Raw genomic sequence first — 14,276 nt, 5'->3', positions numbered from 1 at the left:
CCCAGTGGAGAGAGACAGCACTGAAACTGAAGCAGCTCTCACACTCTGAAAGGAATGTTTCTCACACACTCTTTTTTTTTTAACCACTCGTACTAGTGAAGGCCATGACAGAGAATAATTGCAGTTATGTTAAAGCATAACTAGTGCATCATGAGACACTAACTTAAAATTGAATTTCTGGAACTTGTTCCTCTCCTGACCAAAAACGAGACATTTTAAAGTCCATTACAGCTGTAAACAACATTCTCAGGGAGAATATCCTCATAATTTCAACTCACTGGGAATAGCATTAAAACATCTTTTTCCAGTAACAGCAATATCCTGTCTGTGATGTTCTTTTTAATTAATCTTACCCCAAATCCAAGCATGAGCTATCACTTCTTTATACAGAAGTAAAAACATTTCAAATTAAAAGGCTTCATGAAGGGAATAACAACATTCAGACAAACAGCATCGTCAGGCTCCTCCACACAGGCTTCAGCTTTCAGCCTTGTTTGCTGCTGCTTAGCTCTGACACCGACTGTTTAAGTTTTCCAGCAACAGCTCCTCAGACCTTGTTTGAGCTAGAAAATACATAAATTACCTGTTTGACCTCGTGCTTTAATGCACATGAAAGATAAATATATTTGTTCCTTATATTATTCATGGAGCCAGTTCAACAGCAGGAACGAGTTAATAAGTCAGTGCGAGAATCAAACCAAGGTGAGCAGTGTGATTGACTGCACTTGGCATATGGGGAATCATAAGGCCTTAGGTTTGGACCCTTCCCTTAGGCTCTCTCTTCGATGTGAGATTGCAGGAGGTACACCAGAAGACTGAGAACATATATTAGCATGCTACATTATTCATCACTTGTCAGTAACTTGACTGGCAGAAACATTAGCTACAGCCAGTTCAAAACAGACTAAATAAGGAGATAACAAACCTGAGAGACAGGGTACATTTGGAATTAGGAGCTGCACTGTTGCAGGATTTGCTGATTTTAGCCCCTTATGGTGTCTGAGTCAAGGTCATGTGACACATAATCACAGTAGAAACCAGCAATAATAATCAAGACTCTGGTGTGTATGAAGTTCAACTCATCTTTCAGGTGACATACATGAGACTTTCCTGACCCATGGCCAGAACACATCTGTGGACGTTTGATAGAGTTGGTGATCACTATCAAGGTGTTAAGGGTCATGTCACAAGATGCGGGGATTTCTGGCTTTCAAAGTGTACTTTCTGCTCACTGCTCCCAATCACTGTGCAATCATCCCCGTACTAACACACAAACACCTTTGAGACCTGCCAGTGTTGGAAAATTCTATTACATACAAGCATAATTCTTGTTTTGCAGAAAAAAAAAAACAAGACACATGCACTGTGTACAGTCAGGTCACATGGAGAGATATTACATAGACTTACATTCATTTCCTGGAGACGTACTCTAACCATTACCCTTGCCTTAACCCAAGTCTTTGCCCTAGACTTGGAGACTTGTCAAAATAAAGAAGGCAACTCCCTGCAAAGTGACTGTGTAAATAGATTTATGTCCCCACAACATGAGTAATACATGTCCACAAACACTCCAGGCGAGCAAATAAAAGCAAGTGATGAGTTCCTAATGACTCCAGCTGGCCAGCAGAGCAAGAAAGTGTTTCACCACTGTAGACAGTTATGTTGTCACTTTTTCCTCCACATCAGGGTGTCAGACTTTAAAGTGAAGTGACAGATCACTCCTTTAGCCGCTCTCTCCCAGCAAAGGACATTGATGGCTGGATCCAGAGGCAGAAAGGTCAGGCCACCAGGTTGGTTGTGCTAATGGACTGCTGACCAGGCAATAAGCCAGCCTCTCCGGAGACATTTGCAGCCTAGTTCTCACCTCAACAGTGTGGGCTCCAGGTCCTTTGCATCACTCCCATCACCAGTTGCCAACACTGGCTTATTCTCACTTCTGCCGTTCCTTCATTCACACTTTGCTTCTCAGTGAGTCCCTTGTTGTGTCATTTATTTTGTGGTCACTCGTCAAAGAGCATGAACCTAAGTCTTGGTTCACAAATGTGCAGTCGGCTGATTTCTGAGGCAATGAAGCACACAGCACACTTCGGGCATTTGTGTATGAGCACCTCAAGATGGCAGTGTTCACCACGGCAGGCTGCTCAGCCCCTGAGCTCAACAGCTCGCCTCTCTCAGCAGCAGCACAGGCTGAGAGCCGTGGATGAAATTGAGGGTTATCTACTGCATTGAAATTAAGTAATGATTGGATGGCAGTGTAATAAAAGATGGCTGGATCTGTATGGCTGGGGCCGATTTCCATTTGATTACATCTGCTGTTTTCCAGTTACCTCGTGTCACTTCTCTGACGTGCCATTTTGGGCTTCCTCGACTTCAGTTGCACAGTTCAGCCTCCTCTTGTTGCTTTGAAACTTGTCAAGTAAGATCATGTGCGGTTATGGGCAATTCCAAAGTCACATCACAGCCTCCTCTGATCATCACGGCTCTAGTGCGAGGCAGTAAACTTAAAAAAAGAAAGAAAAAAAAAAGGAATGCATTTTCACCCATTACGCAAAGAGCTCGCGCCACACGCGGCTGTAAAGCTTTGATGACAGGGATAACTGTCAAGGTTATTTCTCACAGACAAACGCTGATGACTGGCTGCAGAGTGCCGAGTGTGGCGGACACAGAGTGAATATGCAGCCCCGTGCAAACATGCTTAGACAACGGCTTCTCTGTCTGGAGTGCAATTATGAGTGACTCTCTCATACAAGGCTTGTTTTGTATATGCCTGTGTTGATTCTTGGCAAGTCGCGGGCCCGTCCATCGAAAGCCGTTGCAGTGCATCTCATTTCATGTGCTTTGCTTTTTATGTCTACCCCAATTAGTGCAGCCTACCTGACAACAGCCTAACAGGTTGGCTTGAGCGTTTGATGCGTCCCTTTAGAGACAATGACTGCTATCTGCCTTTATATAATCCTCCACAGTGTAAAAGCTACAGGACAGACAGTTTTTTTTTTCTACATTATCATCAGCAGCACCAGCAGCTTCATCATCATCGTCGTCGTCGTCATCACCATGCCCCTCCAGCCTCGGGGTTTTGGTTAAGCGTCTCTGCAGCCTGCAGCATCTTCACGGAGCATCTCGCCGCGGACAACACTGGGTCCGCATTAAGTGACGTGACTTCGGGCCAATCCTGTTGCTGCTCGGGCTGTCGACGCCACTGAGAGAGAGGGGCGGTGTCCAATGACGAGGGTCGGCGGGGTGGGGTGGGAGGGGGTGGGGGGGCGCTCGGTGTGGTGTACTTCACCACCCCTCCTATGGGTTTACACAGAGTTAGTGCAAGATATTCTGCTCTGGGAGTGAGAGTGCAAGGATAAACGGCACATACACGCTGCGCATCGGTGTCACACTGAACAGCCTTTATATCGAGGCTGGTATTTCCAAGTGGGATCGACTCTGAGATTTCTTTTTTTCTTTCTTTTCTTTTTTTGGGCATAAATGCCTTCATGATTTTTTTTTGTTTTAACCTTGTGTCTACGCCGGCTGACTATTGATGGTGCGCCGTGAACTTGAAACATGACGGGACATGAGCGTCTCCTCTTGCGTTCACCTCGTCGGCGCTTTCACCTTAACAGGTAGCCGGAGGGGGGGACAAAACGCCGGTTTTCTCGGGACGCGTACGGGAGATGAGATTTGATTTCGGGACCCGCTCTAATGGAAGACACCACAAACCACTGACCACCTGGCTGTGTCTGCTGGAGAGCGACGCTGATCACCGCAGTCACCGCAGGTCGCGCAATTAGATCCTGTCCATTCCTGAAGTTAAATGGGGGAAACGAAACTGCGACATATGCAGCGTCTAATTTACCCCGGTTTGTGCGACCAGCTGCTTTTACCCAAAACCTGTGCTAGAGTCTGATTACTCCTGCGGGGCGATTATTATTTTTCTCTCTCTCTCTTTCCTGGACCCAAAGCTAGATCAGACTGAGAAGGATATCTTTACCCGAATAAGCTCGCAGGCACTGGATGAGAAGACTATGAGCTGACACACTCCAGTTTTCCTCCTGCGCTGTAACGGATTTGGGTATGTACGATAAGAATAGGTCTCAGATGCCCACTAAGAATTCCAAATCTGACTGGGCTTAATTTGTAGGCTTCATTGAAGCGTATTCATTCGTTTAGGAGCCCACACACAGCTCTTTAATTCTGGCAATTTACGTGTAAAATTAATAAGACTGCGTAATGTGTTGTGAAGTTTTGTGACCATGGGGGTTTGAGGCGCTGGAAATTCTCAGTGACCATAAAATGTGGAGGATTTAGAAAGGGAGCAACAGACATGAATGGCTGCCTAACAGCTGCTGCTGCTGCAGTGTTTTTGTTGATTTTTTTTTCTTCTACTATGAATTGTTGATTAAGGCCCTTTGTGTAGATTTAACAGTGAGTTGTTTAAAATGAATGAAAGTTGACAAAACAGCTAATTGTGGAGAGGAGAGGGAGGGGGGTTGTTAAATATATTTATGTTCGTGGCAAAGTTACTTTGCTGAAAAGAAACTGTCATGTATTCGTAGGTTTGTCCGTGGAAGATTCCTGCCATCACACACAAGGGAGTCACTGCCTGTGACAGCGCTGCATAGAAAGAAAGCTTTGAGTTCTGAAGGCTGGAAACACATTTACTGTCATGGATCTAAAAGACTATTACCTGTTGGGAGCCCTGCTTGCCTGTGTATGGCTCGATCCTTCAATAGCCCAAGAGTTAATCTACCCCATCAGAGAGGAGTTGCAAGAAAATGTCCTCATTGGAAACATACCAAAGGACCTAAACATTTCCCATACAAATGCTGCCACTGGAGCAAGTGCTAATCTGGTGTACCGGCTTGTCTCCAAAGCAGGAGACAACCCGCTAGTCCGCGTTCTGAGCAGCACTGGCGAGATATTCACAACATCAAACCGAATCGACAGGGAGAAGTTGTGCCCCGGTCCCTCGTTTGAGGACAGCGAGTGCTCCTTTGAAATTGAAGTGGTCATCCTGCCTAATGATTATTTCAGGCTGATTAAGATCAAAATAATTGTCAAAGACACGAATGATAATGCCCCCATGTTCCCGTCCCCTGTGATCAACATCTCCATCCCGGAGAACACGCTCATTAACAGCCGCTTCGCCATTCCTTCTGCCACTGACCCAGACACTGGCCCCAACAGTGTCCACAAATATGAGCTGATCAACGGGCAAAGTGCCTTCGGCTTAGATATAGTGGAAACGCCTGAGGGGGAGAAGTGGCCCCAGCTCATTGTGCAGCAGAATCTGGACAGAGAGCAGAAGGATACGTATGTGATGAAGATCAAAGTGGAGGACGGCGGCAGTCCGCAGAAATCCAGCACTGCTATTCTCCAAGTTACAGTAACAGATGTCAATGACAACAGACCGGTGTTTAAAGAGGGTCAGATAGAGGTGCATATACCAGAGAACTCCCCTATTGGCACATCTGTTGTGCAGCTTCAGGCCACAGATGCAGACATAGGGGCAAATGCAGAGATACGTTATGTATTTGGGACTCAGGTGTCACCTGCTACAAAAAGACTCTTTGCATTAAATACAACATCTGGCCTAATTACGGTGCAGAGGCCTCTGGACAGAGAGGAGACTGCTATTCATAAGCTCTCTGTTCTAGCCAGTGATGGCAGCTCTAGTCCTGCCAGAGCTACTGTTACCATAAATGTGACTGACGTTAATGACAATCCACCTAATATAGACCTGAGATACATAATCAGTCCCATTAATGGCACTGTTTTCCTGTCAGAGAAGGATCCTATCAATACCAAGATAGCTCTGATCACAGTGTCAGACAAAGACACTGACATCAACGGCAAGGTCATCTGTTTCATAGAGAAGGATGTGCCCTTCCATCTCAAAGCTGTGTACGACAACCAGTATCTGCTAGAGACATCAGCGCTGCTCGACTATGAAGGGACTAAGGAGTACAACTTTAAAATTGTAGCGTCTGACTCTGGAAAACCAAGCTTGAATCAGACTGCCTTGGTAAGAGTGAGGCTGGAGGATGAGAATGACAACCCGCCTATTTTTACTCAGCCAGTTATTGAGCTGGCTGTTATGGAAAACAACAAACGCGACCTGTTCCTCACTACTCTCAGCGCCACCGATGAGGACAGTGGGAAAAACGCAGAGATAGTTTATCAGCTTGGACCGAATGCGTCATTCTTTGATCTTGACCGCAAAACGGGGGTCCTGACAGCATCCAGGGTTTTTGACCGGGAGGATCAGGACAGGTTTCTTTTCACTGTAACGGCAAGAGATAATGGGACACCCCCTCTGCAAACGCAGGCAGCTGTCATTGTAACTGTGCTGGATGAAAATGATAACAACCCTAAGTTCACACATAACCACTTTCAGTTCTTTGTGTCTGAGAATCTTCCTAAATACAGCACTGTGGGGGTGATAACTGTCACAGATTCAGATGCTGGAGAGAATGCTGCTGTTTCTCTTTCCATATTGAATGACAATGAGAACTTTATACTGGATCCTTACTCTGGGGTGATAAAATCTAATGTGTCATTTGATCGGGAGCAACAGAGCTCCTACACTTTTGATGTCAGGGCTGTGGACAGCGGCAGGCCTCCTTGCTCCTCAGCTGCCAAGGTGACCATCAATGTCATCGACGTGAATGACAACACCCCCATCGTCATCTACCCCCCCTCCAACACCTCTTTCAAGCTCGTTCCTCTCTCCTCTATCCCAGGATCTGTGGTAGCAGAAGTGTTTGCTGTGGATGGTGACACGGGGATGAATGCAGAACTGAAATATACCATTGTGAGTGGGAACAACAAAGGTCTGTTCAGAATTGACCCTGTCACGGGGAATATTACTCTGGAGGAAAAACCAGCAGTGACTGACATAGGCTTACACAGATTAGTGGTCAATATCAGTGACCTGGGATATCCCAAATCTCTGCATACTCTGGTGCTGGTGTTTCTTTATGTCAATGACACTGTGGGCAACTCAACCCTCATCTATGATCTCATCCGCCGCACCATGGAGACCCCAATTGACCGAAACATTGGTGAAAGCAGTGAAACTTATCAAAGTGGTGACTATTTAACCATAATGATCGCCTTTGTTACCGGCGCCCTAGTGGTGATTATTGTCATCTTTGTCACTGTGCTGCTGCGCTGCCGCCATGCTTCCAGGTTTAAAGCTGCACAGAGGAAAAAACAAGGGGCTGAGTGGATGTCGCCCAACACAGAGAACAAGCAGAACAAGAAGAAAAAGCGCAAGAAAAGGAAATCCCCCAAAAGCTCCTTGCTCAACTTTGTCACCATCGAGGGGAACAAACCTGACGACCCTGCCCACGAGCCAATCAATGGAACCATCAGCCTGCCCACCGAGCTGGACGAGCAAGGGATTGGACGCTTTGATTGGAATGCCACACCTACCACAACCTTCAAACCGAGCAGCCCAGACCTGGCCCGGCACTACAAGTCCGCCTCGCCGCAATCGGCCTTCCACCTCAAGGCCGACACGCCGGTCTCGGTGAAGAAGCATCACGTGATTCAGGAGCTCCCATTGGATAACACATTTGTTGGGGGTTGTGACACCCTTTCCAAGAGGTCCTCCACGAGCTCCGACCACTTCAGTGCCTCAGAGTGCAGTTCCCAAGGAGGGTTCAAGACGAAGGGGCCCATGCACACCAGACAGCAGGTAAAAGAGCACTTTTACTGGTCTATAAGTACTGCCTATAACTGCCCTGTTCCACAGTGCTGAAGTGCCAGTCTAGATTAGAGACTCTTCTTAAGTTACTGTGAAGCAACAGACAAGAGTACAGGAGACATACCGCTTCAGCAAGTTCCACTGTTTCTCAAACTTTGAAAAGAAAAAAAAAAAAAAGTAACTTGAACAACTGCTAAGTGAAGGAGTTGACCGTGGACTCAACAGTCACATGCATACCTTTGGGCGAATAATTATAGACTGATGTTTTGTCATTAATATCTATTTAATTCATATTTAACAAAATGCAAGTGGGTGAGTGATTGCCTTGCCTTATTTTGTCTATTCAGCACCCAGGTTAGATCACTGGTAAAATGTACCAACATAACATTAATTGTGACTCAATGTTCTTTGTGAAAGAAACATTTTTTTCTTGCCTATCTACTCAGATTAGTGTTTTCATCCCAGATAAATGCTGCACACATTCTTCAAAAACTTAGCTGACTTTTCACCTCTCTCATGAAACTCTGAGTGTATTCATGTTTTTTTGTTTGTTTCTTTGTTTTTGGTGTGTATTGTAATATCACAAAAGACCTTTTCAACACCTGCAGCAATAACAACAGTCAATAATTAGCCTGCTGCGGTGGTATTGTGAATGTCACTGTAGGCTTTGCCACATCATCTAAGCTTGAATTAAATGCCTCCTCTCAAAGCACACTAGCGAACTGAGTGAAGCTTGTCTGGAACTTGATACACATCCAATTCAAAAAGGATTAGCCAATAATGAGCCTCAAATTTCAACGTAATCCATGCTGCTTTTTATCAAAGCCTTATTAATTTTTCTGCTAATAAAGCAGCACTACACAACACACAGTTCTAATCTAATGGAACACACGTGGACAAATACAGGGAGCAGCAGAGAAGAGGGAAGAGAGAGCGTGCAGAGGGAGAAAGGGAGGCAAAGTGAAAGTGTTGTCAGTGGGTCAGGCTTGACTGGTGGTGGTACTGAACCTTTAGGTGGCAGTGTTGCGCTGCACGGCACAGCCTGGCACTATGCCAGCCTGCAGTGGACTTATAAATGCAAGGGAGGAGAAGAAGGGAGTGAAACCTGTGTTGGTGTTCTTAGTGAAATACTCTTGCCTAATGATGTAGAGGCTGCACAGGGAAGATTGATAATGGCAGTTAGAGATGTGAGTGATAAGATCTATCCGGAAGAGAGAGTGGAATTACAGGGGTGACACTGTGTGACTCCTATCGATGCATACCTCCGGGTCACTGCATCTGGGGTTGCATTTAATGTGTTTCTGTGTGAGAGGTAGCAGTCAAAAGAGGCATTCAGTTTGGCGTTATTGGCCAGGCACCGCTGGTGTGTGTGTGTGTGTGTGTGTGTGTGTGTGTGTGTGTGTGTGTGTGTGTGTGGTTGGTGGCGTGTGTGACAGAGAGATGAGACAAGGCGATGAAATGGGTGATGGTGGCGTCGGTGGGGACTCAACGCTAGAGGAGGACACATGAGATATGACACTATACTTTAAGCACAACTCCATTGATTCGCTCAGTCATCCAAGAGTTCCATACAAGATTTATTGGAATCAATAACTCTGACAAATGATTCAAAGAGGCACACAAACAGAGCCAGTGTGTTCCATATAGTGCCGTCAATAATATAAATAATGTATTGCTGCAGACACATTTGCTCACACGTGTTTCTCTGAAATGTTGTGTACAAACAAGATTCTTTTATGGACTTGTGCATAGCATAAATCTAATCCTTACAGAAGCTGAGGGTTGAAACTGACCTCACGTTGTGCCTCAGTCTATTTCTACTTTCTGTTCACTCTGAAATGACACAAAGCAGTTCAGTTCAGCTGAGTCTTGCCAATCTAACCTTCTTCATTTTACACTGTGGCCCGTTTTCAGAACTTGTGATCACAAATTCATAATCAAATCTGTGTTTAGTTATTTTTTGATCGAGCAACATTGTTTAGATTCAGACGAAACCCTTTGCCATAAAAAGTCCAGGCAAAGTGCGACAACCTTCCCTTCAGCAAAACCTATGAATTGCTCAAATAAATATGCGCTAATATATTGGACTTCACACAAGGGTACACTTTCTTATCTCATTTCCTTATTATTAAAAGAAAAAGTAATTTTCTACCTCTCCACTATTAGCTAGTATCTATCTTTGGAGATCTATAATGAAGACTCTTCAGGCGTATCTGGTTGATTCTCAGTCCAAAACATCTCCCTGATAAAGATCCTTCTTCAGATTTGAGGTTAAATGGCAGTTATTGATTGTGGTTAAAATGATTGGACTGCGCTGACTGTCTTAGTGGATAAAGCAGGGTACGTTATCAATTACAGGCAAATTTTGATTGTTTTGCACAGTGCAACCATTTGCATTGACATGTGAATGTCATCTCCATTACATGAGCATTGATAAGCAGATGGTCATCCAGTGTGTCCCATTCCTTTTTAAATTCTACCCAAGCATTGAGTGAAAACAGAGAGGAGATCAGCTGTAAAGAAAAAAAAAAAAGCTGAAAGAATACCAATTACGTTTCAGTGAATGTTTAAACAGACAGTATATCCAAAAGGTAATATTGTTGGATTATCATATCATATTTCCTGCAAAGTAGAACTGCGTTGGAAAAAGATAAGAACTGCATTATTAAAAGATTTCTATACATGCATAGATAATAAAAATACAATTTAAAGTTATTACCCAGTACCTTTGCTGTTTTAAAATACGCTTTGATGCCTTACATTGATAATAAGTTCAGTTTGTGCCATAGAATGCATCACATATAAGATAGAATGATGAAGTTTAGCATTTCCATTGTTTCCTTTTGAGTAACAAACCACGATCAATCTCATATTACTGCCTGACAATGACATGAAACAAGCGATTAAGTGAAAGGGGACGTTTAACTGAAAGAAATGTCCAAAGCTGAGGGGAATGGCTTTTAAAATTGACCTTCTCTCAGAGAATTGAAAAGCCATTTTGTTCCAGTTCTCAAGAGTCACTTCTATGCAATGTCAGCACTGATCAATAAATACGGAATCTTAAAGGAAATTGATAAACAAGCAGGCAGAGAGGAAGAGCAAAGCATGACGGTTTCACTAGCGTCTTCCTCTCAGAGAATTTAGAACATAGGGACTGGAAATCTACAGCAGTCACAGACAGACGCTGAGTGGAATCAGCTTTATAGAGATCCCAAACTTTGCTGATAGCAATAGGAGCAATCCTTTCCTTTCCTTTCTTTTCCCCCCACTTATTATTTACCCTCCAGGGACCTGCATTAGTGTAAACAACACTGAGGAAAAAAGCATGAAAACACTGTCCTAGTTTCACAAGGCAACACAAGCATCTAAGAAACCAAGTATAATCATAGCCGTTTCACCATCAGCCTTACTTTCTTTCCTTTCGGTAGTCTTAAGGGGACACATACAGTAGATGTGGTTCACCAACATAACATGGGCCCAGCGGCCATGCGTTGTAGCCATGTACTGCACATTAGATCCCCAGATCATGTTATAGACACGTTGAACACGGTTTGACTCAGGGTGCAGGGTTTGGAAGTAGTCACCGCTATGGTGTATGAAAAATCGTGCTAAATCAATTACAGTCCACATTCTAGGTTTTTAAACATCACCATTTAGCTTAAACAAATCCCATGGTGAATGTGAAAATAAGGCTGTTTATGGTCCGTTCACTTAGCAAGCAGGTGTAGATTAATGTGTGGTTTTTGCACATAACCAAGATGTGCTCTCTTTCCCTTTGCTTTTTATGGTAATATACATTATGTGTAAGGATGCACAATTAAGGGCCTTATATAGGGCTTTCAGTCGTGCAACCATGTGGGCTGAACACGTGTGCAAAAAGGCTTTATTGCTGTGGGTTATTAGTGTTTTTCTTGCATGGCGGAAAAGATGCAAGCACTGAAAGAAAGCGTGTACCTACAGTTCAGTTATCCCACACTGCTCTGATGTGTTTTCCTGCAGCACAGATCCTGCCGTAGCTCTAGGGAAACAGTCTAAAAGCTCCCTTTTATGCAGCTTCACTCTTGCTACAGCACATATAGAACAACTGACAACATATGCATCTTAGGTTGACTTAATCAAAATAACTCTGGAGACTTCTGTTTTCAATTTTGTCCAGTTTTTCCGTCTGCGTCTGACTCACATATCATCTCCCTTCTTGTTGTGACCACTGCAATACAAACAGACTTGTATTACAGTATCAGTCACGAGAAGTGAGCAGTCCATTAAACGTTACAGTGGATGTAGTATTCAGGTTAAAGTGCAGGATGAAAGACAAGCCTGTGAGGAGGAAAAGGGAATCTTTCACAGACTATTCCTGGTGTTGTCTTGTCAGTACATTTAATGAATGGACATTCTATGCAAACAGGAGTTTGTACAGACCATTGTAATTATGGAGCCTTGGGGGAGTCGTCCTTCTTGTGCAGGTTCATTTGCCACATTAATAAGGGGATTAGTAGTACGTACGGGGGCTGATGGCAGTAGGAGAAGTTTGAGAAGATTAATGAACTATGACAATGTTGCACCTGAGGGGAAAAGTCTGTTGCAATATCTTCTGGGTTGTGCTGACACAGAGTTTGGCGGCATGAAAGAGGAAGATGGAGAGAGGCCAGTGATTGTTGCCGACTGATCATACATCCTTCTCCTCAGCTATCCTGTCACTTCTATGGGATTCTTTGTTTGTGATCTCTTATACTGCACATGCCCATGACACTTTTGACTGGAGATGTTCCAGTGGATTACATTTTTTTTCCTGAAAATACTTATACAATCTCATCGTTTCTGCGCGTATGAATAAGTGTTTCAGCTGGATACACAGCTATAAAGACAAACCAAATCTTTGAGCACATTCTCTGTAATCTACATTTGGGTCTGTTGCCAACATCAGTTTAATGATGGAGGGAACTACTGGTAGATGCAAGAAGAATAACCTGCACTGCATTCTCTTATTGAGTAAAATGTAGCAGATCCTCAAAGCAAATGTAGCTATCAGGAGATCGTAAGCCAATAAGTCTGTGAGTGAAGTTTCTATCAAAGCTTTAAATCATCAGTGGAGGATTTGCAGGGCTCTTTACGGCAGACAACTTTGTATTTCTTTAAAAAACTTGTCATGTCCTCTATGTCTAGGTGGGTAAAAGGAAATGAAATGGATTGTGGGCTATACTAAGGTAGTGGGTGTGAGTACTACCAGAGTAGATTATTGCCCCAAGGGGGATCCAGTTTTGTCTGCTCAAAACAACAAAATAAATCAAAGCTCCCTGTTGGTACACTGGCTGAACTGCAGAGTTCATTTATATGTTTTTATTTTTCCGCTGTTGAGAAGAATGAAGTGCTACTGATTTTTAATATATTTATTTATTTATAGCCGTTTATTTTTCTTTATTTTTCTTTGTTGTGTATAATTGCCAGAGACAGGATTGCCAAAACACAGATGATGGCAAATTACCAGGAATTACATTTGATTTTTTGTGAGCATTTTGTTAATTTTCATTTCTGTTTGATCCATTTTCATACATTTGTTGAGACACATCTCCTCATCATCACTCTGTTTTATTCTGTGAAATGTATACATTCAGTTTTGATAATGACGGATATTGTCACGTATCAAAAGATCTTAACGTGTGTGTGCATTTGTGTGTTTTTTTTTTTTGTTGTTGTTTGTCCATCACGTCTGGCTGGGAACCCATTCATCTCCAATTCATCATCCATTTCTTCAATTTCTCAAAGCACATTGATTGATGATCAGTCTTGAGGGGGTTTGCTTTGTGAAGCTGACTGTTTTGCATGCACAAAAGCCAGAGTCATTGTGGCTTTTGTGGGACTGTCATTACTTAATTCATCTCCATGTTTTCGCTAATCAACAAAACACATTTCCCATTTTTCTGAGGCAATCAATCAAGTTGACATACTAGCTTCATATTTTTTTTTAACACTGCATGATGAGAAAAAGATAAACTGCAGCTTAAAACACTTACAGTATCGACACCTCAACTGAATTCTCAAATTTTCCTTAAATATAAGAGTAGAGGGTGGAAGAAAATGTTTCTTGACTACTTGCTTGTCTACAAAAAAAGAAAAAAAATGATATAAAAAGATGAAGTTATGATGCTACTTCATTGTTTGAATGCCCCCCCCCCCACCCCAACAACCCATCTCTCCTCTCCACTCCTCACTTGGCCCCTCCACCCACTCCTTATCTTCCCTGTCTCCAGCCCACACCTTTCACCCATGTTTTTTCGGGGTCAGCGCCGTTACATGCAATGTTAAATCACCAAGGGTGTGTTCACCTTTGTGTTCTGATCATTTGTGACAGATGAGGGTGCTTTGTGTTCAGCACGTAGCCCCACTTTCTTCCTGTTACGATCCTCTCTCCCTGTAGTATCAGAGAGAGCTGGGGTGGGGGGTGTTTGTGTGTAAAAGATGGGCAAAGTGGTGCTGTACGTCCTGACATGACAAACCCAGAGGGAGACGCGTCCTTGTCATTGGGTTGTTGTGTCAAGTGACACACAGGCCGCTGCTCTGTCACTAGCGTGTGCCA

The 14,276-nt window shown here is 43.6% G+C and overlaps 1 protein-coding gene across 6 annotated transcripts in view; it reads left to right on the top strand.

The window, feature by feature from the left end:
* The first annotated feature begins 3,308 nt into the window (after positions 1-3,308).
* Positions 3,309-14,276, top strand: part of pcdh9 (protocadherin 9) — a 197,363-nt gene continuing 186,395 nt past the window's right edge. For 4 of the 6 annotated variants that reach the window (XM_076730613.1, XM_076730595.1, XM_076730579.1 and 1 more), the window contains exons 1-2: positions 3,315-4,063; positions 4,548-7,693. In XM_076730613.1, coding sequence (XP_076586728.1) covers positions 4,658-7,693 — 3,036 coding nt within the window. In that variant the 5' untranslated portion in view covers positions 3,315-4,063; positions 4,548-4,657. Of the gene's footprint in view, positions 4,064-4,547; positions 7,694-14,276 lie in introns of all 6 variants that reach the window. The other 2 variants (XM_076730587.1, XM_076730603.1) reach the window with 2 other exon arrangements.

The sequence above is a fragment of the Chaetodon auriga genome, chromosome 1 (genome assembly GCF_051107435.1).
Source record: "Chaetodon auriga isolate fChaAug3 chromosome 1, fChaAug3.hap1, whole genome shotgun sequence".
NCBI classification, from domain to species: Eukaryota; Metazoa; Chordata; class Actinopteri; order Chaetodontiformes; family Chaetodontidae; genus Chaetodon; species Chaetodon auriga.
Note: the sequence above shows the minus strand (reverse complement) of the source record. Positions and strands in the feature narration are given on the sequence as shown.